Source organism: Argiope bruennichi, chromosome 3 (genome assembly GCF_947563725.1).
Source record: "Argiope bruennichi chromosome 3, qqArgBrue1.1, whole genome shotgun sequence".
NCBI classification, from domain to species: Eukaryota; Metazoa; Arthropoda; class Arachnida; order Araneae; family Araneidae; genus Argiope; species Argiope bruennichi.
Window position 1 is genome coordinate 55,261,185 of NC_079153.1, and position 20,291 is coordinate 55,281,475.

Here is a 20,291-nt window from a genome sequence, read left to right on the forward strand (position 1 = left end):
TTTCTTCTACAAACTATGCCTCCCGAGGTGATATAAAGCGAAATTAAAATTTCAAGTCTTTTCTTCTCAACCAAGAATCCGCTAATATATATATATATATATATATATATATATATATATATATATATATATATACAGGGTGTTTATAAAGTCTCGGACCCATTTTGATGTTTAATAACTCATAAAATAATAAAGATATAAACACACTTATGGCATTTATTGATGGAATAACTCATATATTTTCCTTTTCAGGTTTGAATATTTTTACTTTTGTAAATATCATCTGCGCGTGTGGTTAATTTCAGATAATTTCATTTTCCAGTCTAAATATCTGTACTTTTCTAAATATTGTCTGCTTATTAATTGCATTTTTCTCTCTTTTGTTTTTGGCAACTATTGCAATGTTATGTTTACTTTTGATGTGTTTGTTCTATGTAGTACTTTTGTATGTGATGTTTTATTCGAGCGGATATTAAGGAGAATGCATACACCACAAGAGAAAGCACAGATTTTATGGTGGTTCATAGAAATGAAATCGATAGTGCAAGCACAGAGAAATGCACAGAGAAATTTCAGAAGAATTTACCAAAAAGATCCTCCATCCAAAAACAGCATCTTGCGGTGGAAAAAGAATTTTCTAGAAATTGGAAGTATCGAAGATAAGAAACGTTCCAGACGTCCTTGCACAAGTGATTTTGATGTTGAGCGTGTCAGAGAGACATTTTTACATAATCCTAGAATATCTGTGAGATCAGCGGCAACAGAATTGGATATGCCAATTTCGACGGTGTACAAGGTTATTAAGAAAAAATTAAGACTGCATGCATACAAAGTTCAAATTGTTCAAGTTTTGGAACCGAACGATAGGCCTAGGAGGATGGCCTTTGCAACAGATATGCTAAGGAGGATAGAAGATGCTGCTGATTTTCTGAAGAGCATAATTTTCTCCGATGAAGCATCCTTTCATGTTTCTGGCATTGTTAATCGCCATAAAGTGCGCAAATGGCTCTGTGGATGCCGACATGCTTGTCGCTACCTGGCGTGAAATTGACTATCGACTTGATATTCTCCGTGCGACGAAGGGGGCACACGTGGAAGTTCATTGACAAGGGTCATGAAACTTTTTGAGTCTATTTAACCATTTTTGTTATTAATTTAAATCTATCTTTATTATTTTATGAGTTATTAAACATCAAAATGGGTCCGGGACTTTATAAACACCCTGTATATATATATATATATATATATATATATATATATATATATATATATATATATATATATATATATATATATATATATATATATATATATAATATTACAAGTGCATTAATAAAAAAGTAAATCTAACCTTGCAATCTCAAGTGTATTTCGATTTCATTTACTACTGTATAAGTAAATATATTTAAATACATCAACATGTTTCCAAATCTACAAATAAACATTTCTAAATATTTTGCCTTAACTTCGAATAGTTAAATAAATTTTTTCGGCTATGTTCCAAAACTCAGCAAATCAGAATATTTCAAGAGATAAGGATAACCACTAAGATTTCCACTAGGAGAATCAATTCGATGAATTGATTCACGAAGGTTTTAAAAGAGGTTATTCCTCTTTTCTTTCTTTCTTTTTTCCCCCCTTCTAGAATAAATGTAAATAGCATTTTCTTAAAAATTTAGACTTAGAGGCTTAGAAATTCAATCACCGATATTTCATTATCGAAAAATCGAAGTCAATTTCGTATTTAATTTGATTCCCAAGCGCCTTTTCCTCATAATTATGCCATTAAATGTATTATGTGAATTTGACGTATGCAGACATTCTGTTCAAAGTATGAAAGATCTAATCAGATAAATGATAAGAAATATCTTTAATGTAATTTTTACCGCTGTAGACCTCAGCAATAGCAATATTGAAAATAATAATATATAATTCTTTAAAAATGAAACTGCATTCCTAGCCATTAAATGACACGAATCTGATCGCCCAGAACCGTTATTATTGATCATTTCTGACTATACTTTCCAAATGCAATAAACAATTCTTTCATTATAAATGGTTTTGTTATTACTACGATATGTTTTTAATTTATTAAAAGCTATAATAAAACAGCAACAAAATAATAAATCAGTAGTTGTTGACTGATAAAATAACTTTAATTTTAAAAAAAAGATCTATTATGCATCCAATCCTGCTAGGAAATGAATCAGATATCACAAAGGCATTGAATCGCCTTCCAAAAATGCACAAATAAATGCGCTTAGAAATTATGCCATTTAACGCGGAAACCAAAATTGCCCGCAGGTGCAGTTCAGACAACAAATCCTCTCGGATAAAAGTTTATCAATTAAAAGAAGTCGATTCTGTGCCGAACAAGATTCGGTAGTTTCCTGAACTCTGAAAGTACGTGATGCTATCAGATTTATTCCTCCTGTAACATTTCGACTGTGCTCGTTTGCCCAGAAACTTCAGATTCAAATTCGGAAAGGGATGGAGAGGATTTTGAAATCTTTTCCTTTACTTTACAATTTAAAGGATTCCTTGATTATTTGCCAGCGTCTTATTTATCATGGCTAAAACACGTAACATATAATTGGTGACTTAGAAACGTTGAATGCAGATGCCATTGTGCTTGTAAATAATCATAACAATTATTGAGGAGTGTGTAATTAAGTAATTCATCTTAAATTTGGTGTGAATTCTTTAACTGAAATTGAAACCCCCCCCGGGGGGCACCTCTAAATGAGGATGAGATGCTTCCGGCATGGTGGTTGGATCTCGCCACCCTGGAGTGTACAATAATAGGTGGGGGATCTGACTCCTCCCATCGATGACGGAACGTACTTCCTTCGAGGAGGTTTGTACCGTGGCGGGTGACAGCCCTTAGGACTCAACCACAGTTCTCGCCAATATTGATGTTGCGGCGGTCCGGTCATTCAGTTTTTATGGTTTAAATCCGTGTGCCTTCGTGGCGGGTCGGAGAGTTAGATGGTTGACTTACCTGAAATTGAAATTTGTTTATCCAATACATATACATATTATACTGTTTAATAAGATTTTTTCCTGTTATTCTTTCGTTGTAATTATTTATGTCCAGTTTTTTGAATTGGGACATCAAAGAGCTGCGTTTGTGAGGAATTAGATTCATTAAAGAAAAAACGAAGATTCATATAGAATACAAAATGATTCATACTGTAAAGTAAAAAAAACAAAAAAAAACATTAATTGCAAATTTATTTAATTAATAAATATATATTAGCATCCTTGTATTTTATAAAAATTCTTTACTTAGTTTCTTGGTGAAAAATCGAGTTGAATATTTTGTTATAACTTGCATAGATTTTTTTACATTCTCTTATACGGAATATACAAAGAGAAATATAGTAATCATCAAAAATAATTACCTCGAGATTTTTATGAACCTACACGCTTAAGTGCTTTCTGAATACGGAATTCGGTATCATATAAGCATGTTAGCTTCCTCTCTTTTTAATTATGTTAAGAAACAAATGGAAAATTTGGATGAAATTCGTCTGCGAGCAAACTGTCTAATCGTGTGTATATTATCATGAAAAGTGAATTTATCATAACTGAAAGAATGTTTAGCATCCTGTCACGTCATTTATCGCCAGAACTTTAATTGTGTATGATAATTTGGAATACTTTTTCGATGATTTTATTCTTCAATTGAATATTTTCATAAAAGCCATGCATTCCACAAACCATAGAAACTTGAATAAATGAAATTCAGCGTGTTTTTGTTATCGAGATATTGCATCTGTATCTAATTTTGAACCCAACAGTTCTCAAAAAAAGAAAATGTCGAAAATGGCTGTCTGTATTTCTTCTTTATATTACAAAGAACAAATTTGCAGTATTATCTACCAATAATAAAAATTGCAGCAAATAAGGTACTCAATTATTGCTAAAAAAACTCAATTCTAATGAAAAAGACTATTCACTGTCGATTTCAAAAAATTCATCTTTTTTTGGCTATGTAAATAAATTATTGTTTTCTAAAGAAGACATAATTTATTAATGGTCATACTCGGTAATTGGTAACTCTTCGGACAGTTATTGGGTTTTCGTATTTGGGATTCTTAATTTAATGAATTTGTAAAAAATCTTCATTTAGAGACTTTGAAAAAACTACTTGTTATCGCTAAATTTAGTCGAATCCTTCTCGCTTACGAAAAAAATTTCACCGAGACTTTTTATTAATCCGGTTTCCTAATTGCCACATGAGGGTATTAATAAATGAATCCGTGTTTAGAAAATAACAAATTATCTACACATCCAAAATGGAGATTAATTAAAAAAAGATCGGCTGCGAATTATCTCGTTCCTGAGGGTAAGAATAAAAATAATAAGAGAATGTGTTTGTTGACCCTCTATAGGCCAGATTGCTTAATCTGTAACAAATAGATTTAGCACGTATAGTATAAGATATGAAAATAATAATTCTTTAAAGCATGATCTCAACTTGATGCTTAAAAGTAATAATTTGATAAAGTCATGGGCAGTATAATTATAAGTAAGAGATTTAATCAAAATTGAGCACAAACGAGATTCTTGGCGAACGAGGTGGTCGTCAAGTATGGTTAGCATAATCTTGACCATCAGTTGACCATCTTGACCAAAATTATCTTGATCATCATAATGAAATACAAGAAAATTAAGAGAATAATATTTCTGTTGATTTTTCGATAAACTAATATATTACAGTTTAATACTCAGAACTTGGGAACTATTTCTTACCTGGTATCTTAAGTAATAACATGTATGTCCTCATTTTTATTATACCTTGTCCACCCCACCGGAGGGCAGAAATGAGGATGAGAATCTTCCGGTATGGTGGTTAATTCTCACTACCCTGGTTGGTAGAGAAATGCTGGGGGTCGGCTACCTCCTATCAATGACAGGGCGTACTTCCAACAGGAAAGGTTGTACCATGGCCGGGGCTGGCTTTTATAACTCAACCTTAGTTCCCTCCAATGCTTTCGAGGTAGTTCGGCCATTTAAATTTAATCCGAATGCTTTTAATTAGGCAGGGGTGGAGTCATGTGTGGCTATCCCTTGTCATGATTTTACTTTTATCCTGTAAGAATATTAAGATCCAATGGGAATATTTCTTCTGGGTAGAATGTGGACTGATATTTATTTCACGAATAATATATAGAATTTACTTTTATTAATATTGTCGAGAATTACCACTCAGATGCATTAAAAAGATTTGTATCTCTTATTCTAATAAGATTGTAAGAGTAATCCCATTAGTTTGAAAATGTATCTGTCTTTTCGGTAAGATATCTTATCAGTAATTTTTAATTGTAAACATTCATTTTTGTGATTTCTAAGAATAATAAATTATCTTTTCAATTTTTTTTTTCAGTCACATCAGAGTTTATTGTTCCTGTAACTAAATAATTCAAATATATTTACTATGAATTATGAAGAAAAAGAATAACCAAATATGACTTTTTTCGCTTAATTAAATGATATTAAGAACATAATTATTGTTAATGTATTCTAAATAAACTTACCAAGAAATTTTCCTTCCCTCTTTGCCATGAAACTCGACCAGAAATTTCATTTGCATTTATATTGTTTTACCAGATGAGCAAATAAATATTTCTAAATACTTTAAGATTGAAAGTTGGGAATTAAAATTGCCTTAAGATGTAATTGAGGTTACAAATGCATCTCGGATAAAACTTTGCCAATTAAAAGAACTTAGATCTGGACGGAACAAGATCAGGTAGTTTCCGTAACTCGAAAAGTGCGTGATGCGATCAGATTCATTCTTCCAGTAAGTAACGATCCGAGTATGTTCGATTGTACGGACATCCCAAATTAAATTCGGTACAAACTTTAATTCCTTTCTTTACGGATTCAAACTAGTCAGTGGTTACTTTCTAGAACATTAGATCCGCAAATATCCATGATAAAAGTAAATATCGGGCTTTTGAAAGTCTTTATAAAGGTCATATATACTCCAGCATAGGTGACGTGCTTTGAAAGCTTTTGAAGTTCCATGTTAAATTTATTCAGCTTCAAGATAAATTGAAACTGATCTTAGCAAATATAGAGAACTTTGAAATATAATCTATTCCATAAGTATTCATTGCAGATTTGTGGAACCCTTCACCTGATTCAATTAACTTCGCAGTTTCTCGAGATTTTATAGTTTTACAATGTATGAATTGCGTTAAATATCCTAGTCTTCAAAGAATTCAAGTCGAGAATTTAAATCTCCTTGATTGGACTTTTATCCTAGTGATTGGAATTTTAGTCTAAAGAATTAAGGAGCAATTAATGGTCCGGAGCAAAATCTTTGATGGGATCGCGGTGTTTGAGTGGTAAGATCTCGCGATTTTGAAACCAATTAATAACAACTGGGACTCAACTTCCGAGACAATTAATGGTCTGATGTACACGGACGGTCAATCACGTTGTTTGCGTGGTAAGATATTATGATTGTGAGACCAATTAATATGGTCTAGGAATACAATTTCCGGATCAATCAATAAATCTATGCACAATTTTCGATGACATTATGGTGTTTGAATGATAAGATCTCATAATTGTGAGTCCAATTAAAATAGTCTAGGGATTTAACTTACGATTGGAGAAATCTAGGTTCGAGATTTGATTCAGCCAAATATTTATTTCTTATTTTCTTTCATTCGGATTTATATACTAGTTATTTCAGACAAAGATTTATTTATTATTTTGGCTTAACTGAAGCTAAGCTTGATGTCAATGATCAAACAACTTCCATGTTTGTGTCACCGAAATTGGAGAAAAAAATTTGGACGAGGAGTCACCGAATCGTCATCTGTTGACTCTTTTACAAAGTCCATACCAAGAAGTTCTCTAGATCGGGATGTAAATAAAAATAAATTAAGCGAAAATTTTAACTGAATTAAGTTAACCATATCTACTTATTTTTAATAATTTGGATTTTAAAATAGATGAAGTTACTGTTAAGTAAACTACTTTTCATATTTAAAAAAAAAATTATCCCAAATTCACTAAAAATATTTCTGAAAACTGCAATTATTCGTTTTATAGTTGCTATTTTCATATTGCTCTTCAATTCGTTTGCTATAATTGCTATTTTTAAATTGCTCTTCAATTCGTTTGCTTTAATTGCTATTTCCAAATTGCTCTTCAATTCATTTGCTATAATTTCTATTTTCAAATTCAATTCGTTTGCTATAGTTGCTATTTTCAAATCGCTCTTCAATTCATTTGCAATAATTGCTATTTTCCAACTGCTTTTCAATTCGTTTGCTGTAATTACTATTTCAATTCGTTTTATAATGATAGAATCAATAATGGAAGTCAATTTTGCTTCAAAACCATTTTACTATGGTTTCATAATAAAGGGATCAGATTTCAGCAGAGTTAACTTTATATTATACACATTTTTTTTAAAATTATTTATAAAGAAAATCACATTGTGATATTATTTTCAACACTATTATTGCTATCAATAAAAAGTTCATTAGTGTCATATTTTGAAGATAAAAATTTCAAATTGATTCAATGTTACTGAATAAAAGAAATGTCTATTTTGTAGTGTCATGACAAGACGTATGCTCTGTGATCAATGGAAAATACCGATTAGAATTTCATAATATAAAGTGAAATATGGTGGGATCTATCTATTTACAAATCGCGCACCTTAACTATTTGTAAATCAAGAGCACAAATCTTTAAAACTATTGTTAAATTATTTAAGAGATAGCATTTCCCCAGCAATAAGCAGAATATCTCAGGAAGCATATAAAATTTACTTTCATTGTAAAGTGAGAAGTCTTCTTGTGTACGCGAAATTTTTCATAACTAGCCTTCGATAAACAAGCAGTGTCTAGTTAATATAGTTAACTGAATGTCTAACTCATCCATTATAAATTCCTTCCTCTTCCCACAGGATAATTAATTATCTTAAGTAAACTGTGGGAAACTCTTGATTATTCTTAAATGATAAATCGGCTCAAGGTTAGGTTAAATAATTTAGAGTAGTGAATGTTTCATAATGATTATTATAATTCCAAAACTTTCAAAAATGAAAAGAACTTTTGTTATTTTTCTCTAAAATTTAGTCATTGTGAAAAATTATAAGATTTTTGTTCCTTAAGTACCGTAATTGCAGCATATATTAAATAAAAGTATAACCTTTGAAATCTCGCCTAGCTTCGTTTAATTATTCTTCCCATAAGAAAAGAAAGGCTTCATTTATTAAAGTTATTTATTATTACGCTCTAGCATGTTTTCTAAAGAAAATATATCATTAGAAAATTACTCTCATTCAGCTGAGATTCTGGAGGACAAAGTCATCTCAGTATTAAAAAAAATGATTTAATATTATGTAAAGCTAAATTACCTTAAAAATCGCAAATATCTTATTATTTTAAGTATAAATGATTAAAAAAGTCCTTTTAGTAAGAAAAGTAACATTACATATTTCTAAAAGCCTCAGTGACTGCAACTTAATGTGCATAAGCTTAATGTGCATCGAGCTTAATGAATCGGGTATGATTCATTAAGCTCGAATGAGAAACTAAAAAAGAAATGTTTTTTTTTTCTTCCAGAGGCACATTATGTGGAACGCTAGATGTTATTTTATTTAAGGCATAATCAAAATTATTATTGAAAAACCGTTAGAATATTTTGTGGTTTCTAGAATTGTTTAGTAAATCTAAATAAAAAGAAAGAGTAATATGAAATATGAGTATTCATGAACTTTAATACTCCGAACAAGAAATTCAATAAATAAACAATAGCAAACATACATTATTCGATTTTTATCCCAATTTCATCTATCTAGTTCCTTGCATTCTTGTGCCCCTAAAGTTACATTCAGGCGGATGAACTTATAGGCTTACAGATTTCCAAATGACAATCTCGATTCGAAATTTGATAAAAGCAAGCTATTTACTTTACATTTATTCCACATTCATTCATCCATATGTTCGATTTATTTTCTTATTTAATTTGAGTTAAATTGTTCAGAAGAACTGGATGCATTCCATCCATCCATATCTCTCTCTCTCTCTCTCTCTCTCTGTGTGTGTGTGTGTGTGTGTGTGTGTGTGTGTGTGTGTGTGTGTGTGTGTGTGTGTGTGTGTGTGTGTGTGTGTGTGTGTGTGTGTGTGTGTGTGTGTGTGTGAAAATATTGAAAATAATTCAGTAATTCAGGCTATCGAGTTTCCAAGTTCTGCCAATAGACAGCAACTCATCATAATAACTAGATAACAACTTTAGCACATGGTTACTATAAACAGATAGGTATATGATATCGGGTGATCATGTAATATGAGTATCGGGAAGTATAGGCCACCTATTGTTTCAAGATTCTGCCATTAGATAGTAGCTCATGATGGTGCCTAGAGCAAAATTCTCACATTTTTACCACCATGAGCATATAGCTAGTTATTGTACTTCTTTGTATCGATATTTAATTAATGTTCTTTGTGAAATAACAAATGATATTTTCGTGTTATATTTAAGGATTCCTTGCACTTCTAAGATAAATTAAAATTATGAAACTATTATTTTTATTTAGCTTCCTTTATTTAGTTAAACACCTTCAGGACCAGTGGGTGGGGAACGAAAAACTCTCAATAGAAATGAATGAAATAAGCAAAACACTTAACTTTTAACTATACCCACGAAAACAAATATTATACCCATGGAAATAAACCCCCAGCAACAGACATCTGAACGTACTTTCCCTAACAGAAAAAAAAATCAAAGCAATCAACAAGAACGCCCGGGGTCCCTTTAAATCACACATGCACATTCAGAGAGCCGTTTGTTTATCCTAATAAATCTATCAAATCTAGCAACGCAAAGCAGAAACCAATGCCTGCTCACATATGAAGGTCAAATACCATACAATTAGATTGTTAAATATTTCACTCTTTTCATAATGGGAAAGCAAAATAGAACTTATCAAAAACATACAAAATACTGTGTAGTAATCCCGACACTTCAGACTAAGCATTCTCTACCTTTCCCCACTCCGCCATAATATAAATGAAATCTCAGAGTAAAATAAATCATGACACTTTAAAAAAAAAAAAAGGTCAGACTTGAAAGCGTATATTGAAGGTCAATACTCTGTGAGATATACTCCAAAGTTAAAAGGGACTTTAATCGCCATCTAGTGATGTTTAAAAATTTAAATAAAACGTTCCAAATAGAAATCGCGCTGCGTGATCGTGTGCCCACAGAGACGGAAAGGCTCATCACGTATTTGATACCGCGGGCCGTGAAGGGGGACTCGCGTGATCACGTATATGTGAACATGGTCCTCAATGGGTGAAGTAGTGAAAATTTCATATGATTTTTTTAACCGATTTTAGTCATAATTTTTTTTTTTGAATAGTGGTCACAATACGGACAATACCAAAATCGGATAGTATGAGCTGTTTGAGTAAAACTCACATTTTCCCTTTTGGAAACTTTTATTTTTGCAAAATTTCCAGAGAAATATTAAAAATGTGAGGATAGAAAATAATGATTTCAGGATGGTATGAAGCCTGCAGTTGGAAATTGGAAGGCAAAATGTTCGGTTGTCTAGGATTGCATTGCAGTGAAGAAAAAAATATTTATTTAAATCCAATGGGTACATTTGACTCGTCAAGCATTTATTTTGTCTAAGTAAGAACATCTAATATCTTTATATTGTTACGAATACTGTTTGTTTATACATTATTGTAATAAAGTTTACATTATTATTATTGTAATACTGTTTACATTATTATTGTTGTAATATTGTTTATATTATTATTGTTATAATATTGTTTACTTGCCACATTCGAGGTATTACTAAAAAGATTTTCAAGGATTCTTAACAGATTCAGGCAAATGAAGGAATAAAAGACGGGGTTTTTTGAGATAATCCAGACAATAATTCGGAATTCAATAAGTTGCAATTTGAAATATTACTGATACTGATTCTGATTATCGCAAATTACATAATATAACAATTTGAAAATGAGAAAATTTATTATTAATATAGTAATATATCTGCAGAACCATAAGACTGCAATTTTCAATTGAAGGATTGCATTTTTTACTACAAACTTTATGTTTTCATATTAATTCATTCTGTAGAAAATATTTGAATTTTTTATCAAATATCGATCAATTTATACATTTTACTTTTTAAGCAAATTTGTTGAATATCGTCTGCTTAGAGATAAGTGTTCAAAAAAAATTAATATAGCAATTAAGACAAGTAATATGCTTTATATTTTCTGTGTGCTCATTCTAATGTTGCTTCCCTAACTAAAAAAATTATATTCTTTTCATCATATAGAATTTTGATAATTGCATCACTTTCATTTTCTATCCACCTTATTCGAAAAGTTATTATATTTCATACTAGCTGCTTTGGAGACCAGCTGGTTCTTCCGAAATTTTGGCTATATTTAATTTTATTTAAATCTCCTATGCATAACTTAATGTCCATGATTCTCTCAACAAAGTATACTTAAGCATTCAAATTGAACAAGCCATTATAAAGCCGTATTATTTCAATAGTTTTTCAACAGTTGTGTTTATTGTGTATACTTGAAGCTTTCTAATGCAATCGAATGTAATGATATCATAACTTCTTTAATAAATTATGCCTTTGAGTAATCCATTTCAGTCTGCAAATTTTTTCATGATAATGTAATTTTACTTGCTGATTTCTTATGATAAATTGAACAAATAATTAGCAAAATCATTTTTGGTAGATTGCAATCAATTTTAATGATTAAATATTTCATGGAAAAATAAAAATGGTTTGAATTTTAGTGCAAATAATAAAATATATTCATGGAAATTTTGTAAAACATATATTTAAAAAGTTTCGAAAACTGATGGGGAAAACACATAGTGATTAAATCGGTAACATCATGAAAAAGATTTTTTTTTTTTTTTTAAGTTTAAGAATATAAAAATAAAAATGGTCTTGTAATGTTTTCGGGAATTATCGCAGACAAAATCTCGTCTAATTTTTAATTAAATGAAATTATAATTAAAATTTCAAAATAATCACTCTTAAATGTCCATTATCAGTTTATATGTGCAAAATTTGATAGCTCAAGGTCAAATGTTCTGTACTGTAGCTCGACGACACACACATATGATCCCTTATTTTTTATGAACAATATTACTTTGGGTTACAGCATGTGAAATGAACAAAAAGGAAAAAAAAAATGTGACCATATATCAACAGATTTTTATGAAATTCTGTATATAATTTCATTTAAGGCATATATAAGACTGCCTAAGATATTTTGGCTTAATATTATATATTTTAGTTGCATCAAGCAATTGAAGAGTTAGCACTTTGAACCGTACTTGTATAATTTCTTAATGTTACATTTCTAAAACCCTGTAATTTATTAACTACTAAATCTTAATAAAGCTTTTATGTTGTTGTAATTTTTGGGACATAAATTATTTATCATTTTTAAAGTTACTTTTTAAAATAAAACAGTTATTCTTGAACTGTTATATAAAAACTGAAAGTATTTCATTTTTGACAATATTTAAACATTTAAAATATTACTCAAATTTTAATTGATTAATTGGCATTGTTGAAATTAATATCCATTAAACTGCTAAATGCCGTAAGTGTTGACTTTTGAGAAATTAAGCTAATCGCAATAAATTTAAAAGCACAATTATAACATTTGTTTGTGTGGCAATTTTTTAAGTTTTTCTTTTTTTTTCCTGCAGGATCGTACGGGCTGAAACTTATGAGTCTCGACGTCCCCACAGCAGTGATGCAAGGTGACTCCATCTGGCTGAACTGTACCCTCGATCTCGAATCGGACGATCTCTATTCTGTCAAGTGGTATAAGGACGATGTGGAATTTTATCGACATTTACCCCAGGACAGCCCTTCAGGACAAAAATACGACATCCCGGGTATCCGCTTGGACGTAAGTAAGACTCCTTTGTCCAAGATGACATGACAAATGGTTTTCAGCGTGTCCTTTTCGATATTTCACTCGCGGAGTGAAATACCAGTTGACCTGGAGATAGCAACGACTTCATGATTTTTTTTTTCTTTTCGTTCTTCTCCCCTTTTTTTGGCTGTAAGTAGTTCGTTCTTTCAGAATGGAATGGTTGCTGCAGCCATGAACATTTCACGGTCTTTCTCTCTCGGTTTCATTTCTGTCTGGCTATGAATCATCATCCATTCAATGTAACTAAAAAAATGACTCGTCCAAGGTTGAAAAGACAGCTAGTTTCGAATTTTGTTATTGCTTTCTCAGGAGAATGGGAAACGTTTCGTTTCAGACTCGCGGACAAACGGTTATGAAAAGCAGATGTTTTAATATTTTGGAGTAGTTTATTTGGTATAAAAACAAAATGGCAAATGACAATAATTTTTCTCTGGTAAAAAAAAAAAAAAAAAAGAAAGAAAGAAAGTGGAGGAGACATAAAGAGCATAAAATCAGTAAATAATTTTTTTATCATGCAGTATACAAGCAAAGAAAAAAGAAAAAAGCTAAAAGAAAACAATACCCGGAACTGTTCATGTTTGAGAAGAAAGATACAATTTTCTTCTTTTAGTGATATAAATGAGAAAAAAAATAAGATTAATAAAAGACAGATAACCAATGTTGTGCAAATATGATTGCTTCTATATGTGAACTCAACACAACACATCGCTGGCATATATAATGTTGTTTCATCTAAAAATCAACGTAATTTAGTTTTAACTCTTTTTCGGGGGATGGGGATTTGTTCAATCTAGTCATAAAATGAATGTAATACTTAATACGAAATTATGCAAATTTGAAGAAATAAAATTTATTTTCGTAGTTTAAAACCCTATATATTTTGACTGTTTTTAAAATATCCGATTTCAAACCATTTTACAAATATCACTTAACAATAGAAAGTGTTAACAATGAATTAAAAAATGTTTTATGTTTTCAGAAATTTTGAAATAATTGAGAAGAGTAACTTAGAACTCATATGACAGAGAGAAAGGGAGTAATACAGATAGGTCCTAATCAAGCATTTATCAACTTAAAGAAGATTTTACTTATCATCTATTCATATGATATCTTAATTCCTTTCAAAATGTAAATTTTCTTCGTTTAAAACTGGTTTTGTCCTTTTTCGATTAAAATTCATATATAATAGACCGACATTAAAAAATTGCGTAATTGTTTTATACTTCCGATATTATATTAAGAATATACTTAAACTAAAACCATTGTTATGAATGATTTAAGTAGAAAAAATAATAATACTTTTTGAAGCAAAATAGAAATTTCAATTCATGCTATTTGCATACATTTATTCTTGCACTATAATCCATATGGGATAGCTAAAAATATTTCTTCTTGGGACATCATTAAATGAGATTATCTATGAATCCAGTAAACAAGAAACATTTTTATAACAAATTAAAATATAAGATTTTTAACATTTTATGCAATAAAATTTCTTCCTAAAAATATTTTAAAGAAATTTAAATGTATTCAGTATTATTCGTGTGCGTGATGACTTTAATTTTTTTTCAGAAAGCAGTACAGTAACAAAGTCTACATTTGTTTATTGTGTATTCAAGATAATCTATATAAGATTATGTATTTTGTGCTTTCAAAATGGAAATAAGCAATTTAAAAGAAGCACGCACAAAAAATGATTAATAATAACTAAACATTACTGCTCGAATTACAATGCATAAATTGTTTTTGATAACACGAACGAATTTTAAACAAAACTTTAACAAGTAAAATAAATTAAAATAGATTCTTGGATGCTTTTTATTCAAATAAGAAGCCAAATTTAAATGTTTTATCTTCTCGCTTATTCTTATAAATTAATTTTATAAACAAAGATAAATGTTTTAATATAATAAACAATGAATCACGTCGTCCCAATTTTATTTACAAATACTATAAAAGTAAATGGTATTTAGTAGGAAAATAATATAATGTAATATTTTTTTTATTACTATTATTATTCTTTCCGGCCAATTAGCATAGCTTTGTTACATTACATTTCTTCTATATCTTGATAAAAATTTAGTACTGCTAGGCTGAGACATTTCATATTAAAATTATTTTCAGTTTAAAATTTCTATTCTTATCTTTTATTACTGTATTAAAAGTGGAGATAACCTTTACAGTGAATTTATGAAAAGTTATCCTAAACAATAAGTTATTGTATCTTTTGTTACCCTATTCTTCTTAAAATAAAGATTTTTTTTTCACATAACATAAACAAACTTCTTTCTATTATGCAGGCATAATTAAATGAACAAAAGAGTATTCTAGGAAAGATTATTAATGGTAAAGAAACATTTACATTATCTAAAAATACAATTATTAAAAAAAGCTATAATTTCTGACCATTAATGCCCAAATTATTTCATTTTTTACACGAGCGAGTTACTTAAGCTCATTTTGACATGATTTTGCCTTCTTTAAGATCTGCTCGTTTTTGTTAGCATGCAAAACTGTATTTCAGATTTAAAATTTATTGATTAAAAGAATTGTTTTGCCTCCGAATTTCTTAAAATTTAGGTCTTTGCAATGTTTATTTCAGTTTATACAGAATGTTTATTGTTTAAATTTTATTAATATATTTTTCACTTCAAACAATTGTGGATTTATAAAATAATTTATAGAAAATTAGAATGTATTTGAATTGCCCTTCAAACAGATTAAAATAATTTTTCTTAAAGACGATATATTTATGTGCCAGTAGAGTTGCGGATGATAATTAATACAGATATTGTACATTAAACTTTTAAAAGAATACAAATTTATCTGTTCGCATATCATTCTTTATTTAGTCTTAACCATCTGTCTTGTAGAAATATACTCCTGTACATTTTATGGCGGCAAATATGTCAGATCGCCAAAGTCAACCAGCAAGATGGCTCACAAGATAAAGTGTGCTGTACATAGATTTGTTAAAACAATTATTACTCTTGGTTGTTTGGGTTATTCTATTGGCGACATACTTAAAGGGCATATTAAAGTGGATTTTTCTTATTATTGCTCAATTATTATATTGTTCAATTTTAATGCTATATTTTAAACTTGACAAAAGGAAAAAATATTAAATGTAAAGAAGGTCTTTAAAAAAAATTTTATTAGTGTGTTAAAAAATATTTTTTAAAGAAAAAGACCAATATTTAAAAAGATGAAATTAAATCAAATATGCAATTTAAATTATTATAAAATAAATATTTTTTTTTTTATTTCATATCATACGAATTTCTATACTTTCAAGGTTTTCGTTTTGATCTCCAAGTTTTCATTTACTAATTAATTCTCCTTTTAATAAACTAATAGAAGCATTTATTTAAAAACATTATTTTTTGTGTTTATGATTTTCTAGTTTTCAGTCATTGTCTTTTAAGATATTGTGGTTTTAAGAAAGAACATAAAATATTTAAGCCTTATATAAGGCTTAAATATCTTATTCCCATATATATCCGAGATTCAAACCCTATCAGTCATGTGTGAGAACCTTGAGCAATGTCGCGAGTATACTAGCTTATAAATCAGGAGGTTTTCTGAAAGTTTAAAACCATATTCTAATGAATTTTATAAAATATCAGTAGAAAAAAATTATATTGTATTCATATTATTGAGTTCAGAAAACAAATATTCTTATTTATAAATTATCTATAAATTTAAAAACTTACTTGAATATCAAATATTTATTTCAAATTATTAATATTCTAAGGATTAATATAACAGTTTTTTTAATTTTAATTAATAATTCTTTACCAAAAAGTTGTATATCGAAACAAAACCATGAAAGTGGGATTGAAACAATCAAAATAAATTGGAATTTTAATCATATAAGCTTTTATGAATCAACTAAGCTTTTATGAATGGTCTGAAAATTGTGACATTCGTTCATCGTATCTTAATTTCTTGAAAGTGTTTCCTGAATTTTTGATAAAAAAAATAACATGCACTGCTTTTTCCGAAAATTAATAAAATAATGTTTTTATAAAATCTTGTTTTAATCTTTTTTTTTTACTTTTTTAAAATGCAATTTGTGTATAATATTTTAAATATATATTTTTCAAATTTTTCAGAATAATTCAAGATTTTAAATAGTTCAGAAAATAAAAATATTTTCAAACTTATTTATTAGATGATGCTACAAAAGCAAAGTCGAGATTTATTTAAATTAATATTTTATTTTACAATTAAAGGTTCTGTAATAATGACCGTTTTAAGTTATTCATCAAGAATAAATAATCACATAAAAATTTTAAAATGTCCCGCATCAGTAAAAAAATCAAAAGGCAATATTTCATCTTTAAAAATATAAAACAAGTCGTGCTATATAGAAAGGATTAGATGAAAATAATTCCTAGAAAGGATCGGAGAAGTAAAAGGATAATAGATTGAAAGGAAATAAAAGGATTGGCTATATTATAGGCATTTGGCAGCAACAACTGTCTTCAATGTAGGTGACATAAAATGGGTAGGAATTCATATCTATTTTTCAAGAAAAAAAATGTTAAAATATGTTTTCCAATTTTATTATTTCGTATTTGAAAATAATGAATTACAATACCTTCAGATCTCTATACATACCCAATAATTTTATAATACTGCTTAGAAAAAACGGACTTTTTAAATTGGTTTTTAAAGTGGTAATACTGATGATCAAATACTATTCGAAATAGAATATAATAAATTAAAGATATCATTCAAAAAGATCTCAAAAAAAGACGGAAGAGATTATTCAATTGATAAATTCAAAATATTCTATCTTTTTGTGTCTATAACTTTTAAAATGTGGCACTTTATTTTCAAGTAGCAAGTTTATCTTTTTATAATACTCTGTTACGTCGAATCAAATTTCTTGAATTCCCCCCCCCCTCCTAATTTTGATTGTAGAGAAATTAAAAATTATTTTTTGAAGAAAACGATTTATTAAGAAAATGATTTTGTTAAGAAAACTATTTCGAAGAAAAGAAAATTAAATTTAAAAAAAAAAAATATTCCGTATTTTCTCCTAAACTCGATTTTTCAAACTATGACTGACATTAAAACCTTGTTATTTGAATAGCCTTACACTTGTCCATTTCATTGCATGTATGAACCATCCTAATTGAGCCTTATGTTATGACATCCTAGTGCTATTAAAAATATAATTTCCAGGTAAATTATTTTCTAACTTACTCGGAACTGTAACTTCTCTTTTTCATTCCTCACATAAACTAACTTAGACATTAAATAGAATCCTTCGTCTTAGTTTACAGAAAGAGAAAAATATTGCGATTAAGTATTTGACGGAACAATGAAACGAGTAAGAATTCAGTATATTTGAATATTATTTAGAAAAGAATTTCTGTTATATTCAGTTTATTATTCAAAAATGAAACCTATTCTTAAAAATTATGCAAAAAAAAACATGCATAAAAGGCAATAAATTATGCAAAATTATGCAAAGAAATGCAAAATTCTAGGAAAAAGTTATGATAGTTAAATTGGCATCACAAAAAAGATATTTTTAAATTTAAAAAAGATGTATATATTACATTTGTAAAATGATAGTTTTAGGAGTTATTACGAAAAATGCCAAAAAATTAGCAATTTTTAATTAATTAATCTCTAAGTCTTTCTACCAATCTCCAAAGAATATATTTATGCCAGATTGGTAGCTCTTGTTCAAATTATGTATTCAGTAGAGCGCCAAATGACATACAGTGGCTCCCAAAAGTGTTCGTACACCAACAAGAATCAATTAAAAACCTCATTATTTACCATTATATATTCTTATTTTTACATGAAAATTTTTTCATAGCATATTTTTACAGTTCTTAATAAAGCAGTGAAGAATAAATTTTAATTACGATGCAAATTATTTTTTTTTAAATGACAATAAATAAAATTACACAAAAGTAGGACACAAAAGTGATCATACACTTTAAAAAAACATCACTAAATATGAAATTTTCTAAATTTTTATAAATGTTTAGTATTTAGTAGGATATCCTTTATTCTTTATAACAGCTTTTAAACGTTTGGGCATAGATTTAAATAAACGGTCGGTTACTTCTGCAGCGATCTTGTTCCATTCTTCGATCATTACTGCTTTCAGTTGAATTTTCGATTTAATGTCGTGACTTCTTATTCGCACCTTTAATTCTTTCCAAATATGTTCTATAGGGTTTAAATCCGGTGATTGAGCTGGTGTTTTAAGGGTTTGAAGGTAATGAGAGAGACAAAAAAGACGAACATTCATGGCCGTGTGCTTAGGATCGTTGTCTTGGTAATACACAAAGTTGTTTAAAATGCCCAATTTTTGTGCTGACACTTTTAAATTATTATTGAGAATGTTTATAGAAACTCTATGATCCATTATGCCATCAATGAATACTAAATTGCCTACTCCAGCCGCTGACATACACCCCCAAACCATGACACCTCCACCGCCATGTTTTACTGTTCCAACTAAATTCTTGGGATTAAGTTCTTCGTTTTTTTTTTTTCTCCATACAATGATTCTCCCATCCGACCCAAAGATGTTAAACTTGCTATCATCTGCAAATAAGACACGATTCCAATAGCTCTCTGGCTGATTTATCATATATTTGGCAAATTTAAGCCTAGCAATTCTGTTCTTCTGACTTAACAAAGAATTTTCTTCGTGCAGAGCGGCCATGTATACCAGCATTCCGAAGAATTCTACGAATAGTTTCACAGGAAATAGAAGTTCCATTTGATTCATTATATTGTGAAGTAAACTTTATTGCACTCAGACGTGGATTTTTTAGAAATTTACTCACAATATTTCTTTGACTTCTAGCTGACAGAATTTGAGGGCGACCATTACGAGGCTTGTTTGCAATCCTTTTTCCGTCTCTGTAACGTTTTATTACGCTTTGCACCGTTGAATGAGGTAGATTAGTTATAGTTGCAATGCCTCTAATTGATTTTCCATCTTTAAAATGAAATATAATTAATTTTCGTACGTCTAAACTCGTTTCTTTACGAATGCGCGTCATATCTAAGAATAAAGTAAATAGAATAAATAATTATGATATTAAATACTGAAATCAAACGATTTTAGTGTATTTTTCAATTAGAAGAAAAATAAGCCGCAAAAGATATTTTTATGATGAATTTAAATAAATAATGTTTGGATGTACGAAGACTTTTGTGTTCTAATTTTGTGACATTTTTTGTTTATTTATTTTTTAGAACAATACTACTTGATTTTTTATAAAAATATTTGTTCAGTTTTATTAAGAACTATTTAAAGATGCTAATTAA

General features: G+C 28.9%; 1 protein-coding gene across 1 annotated transcript in view; it reads left to right on the forward strand.

The window, feature by feature from the left end:
- LOC129963995 (synaptogenesis protein syg-2-like) overlaps positions 1–20,291 on the forward strand; it is a 314,287-nt gene that overhangs the window by 183,851 nt on the left and 110,145 nt on the right. Inside the window, exon 2 of the mRNA XM_056078638.1 lies at positions 12,748–12,953. Coding sequence (XP_055934613.1) covers positions 12,748–12,953 — 206 coding nt within the window. The remainder of the gene's footprint in view (positions 1–12,747; positions 12,954–20,291) is intronic.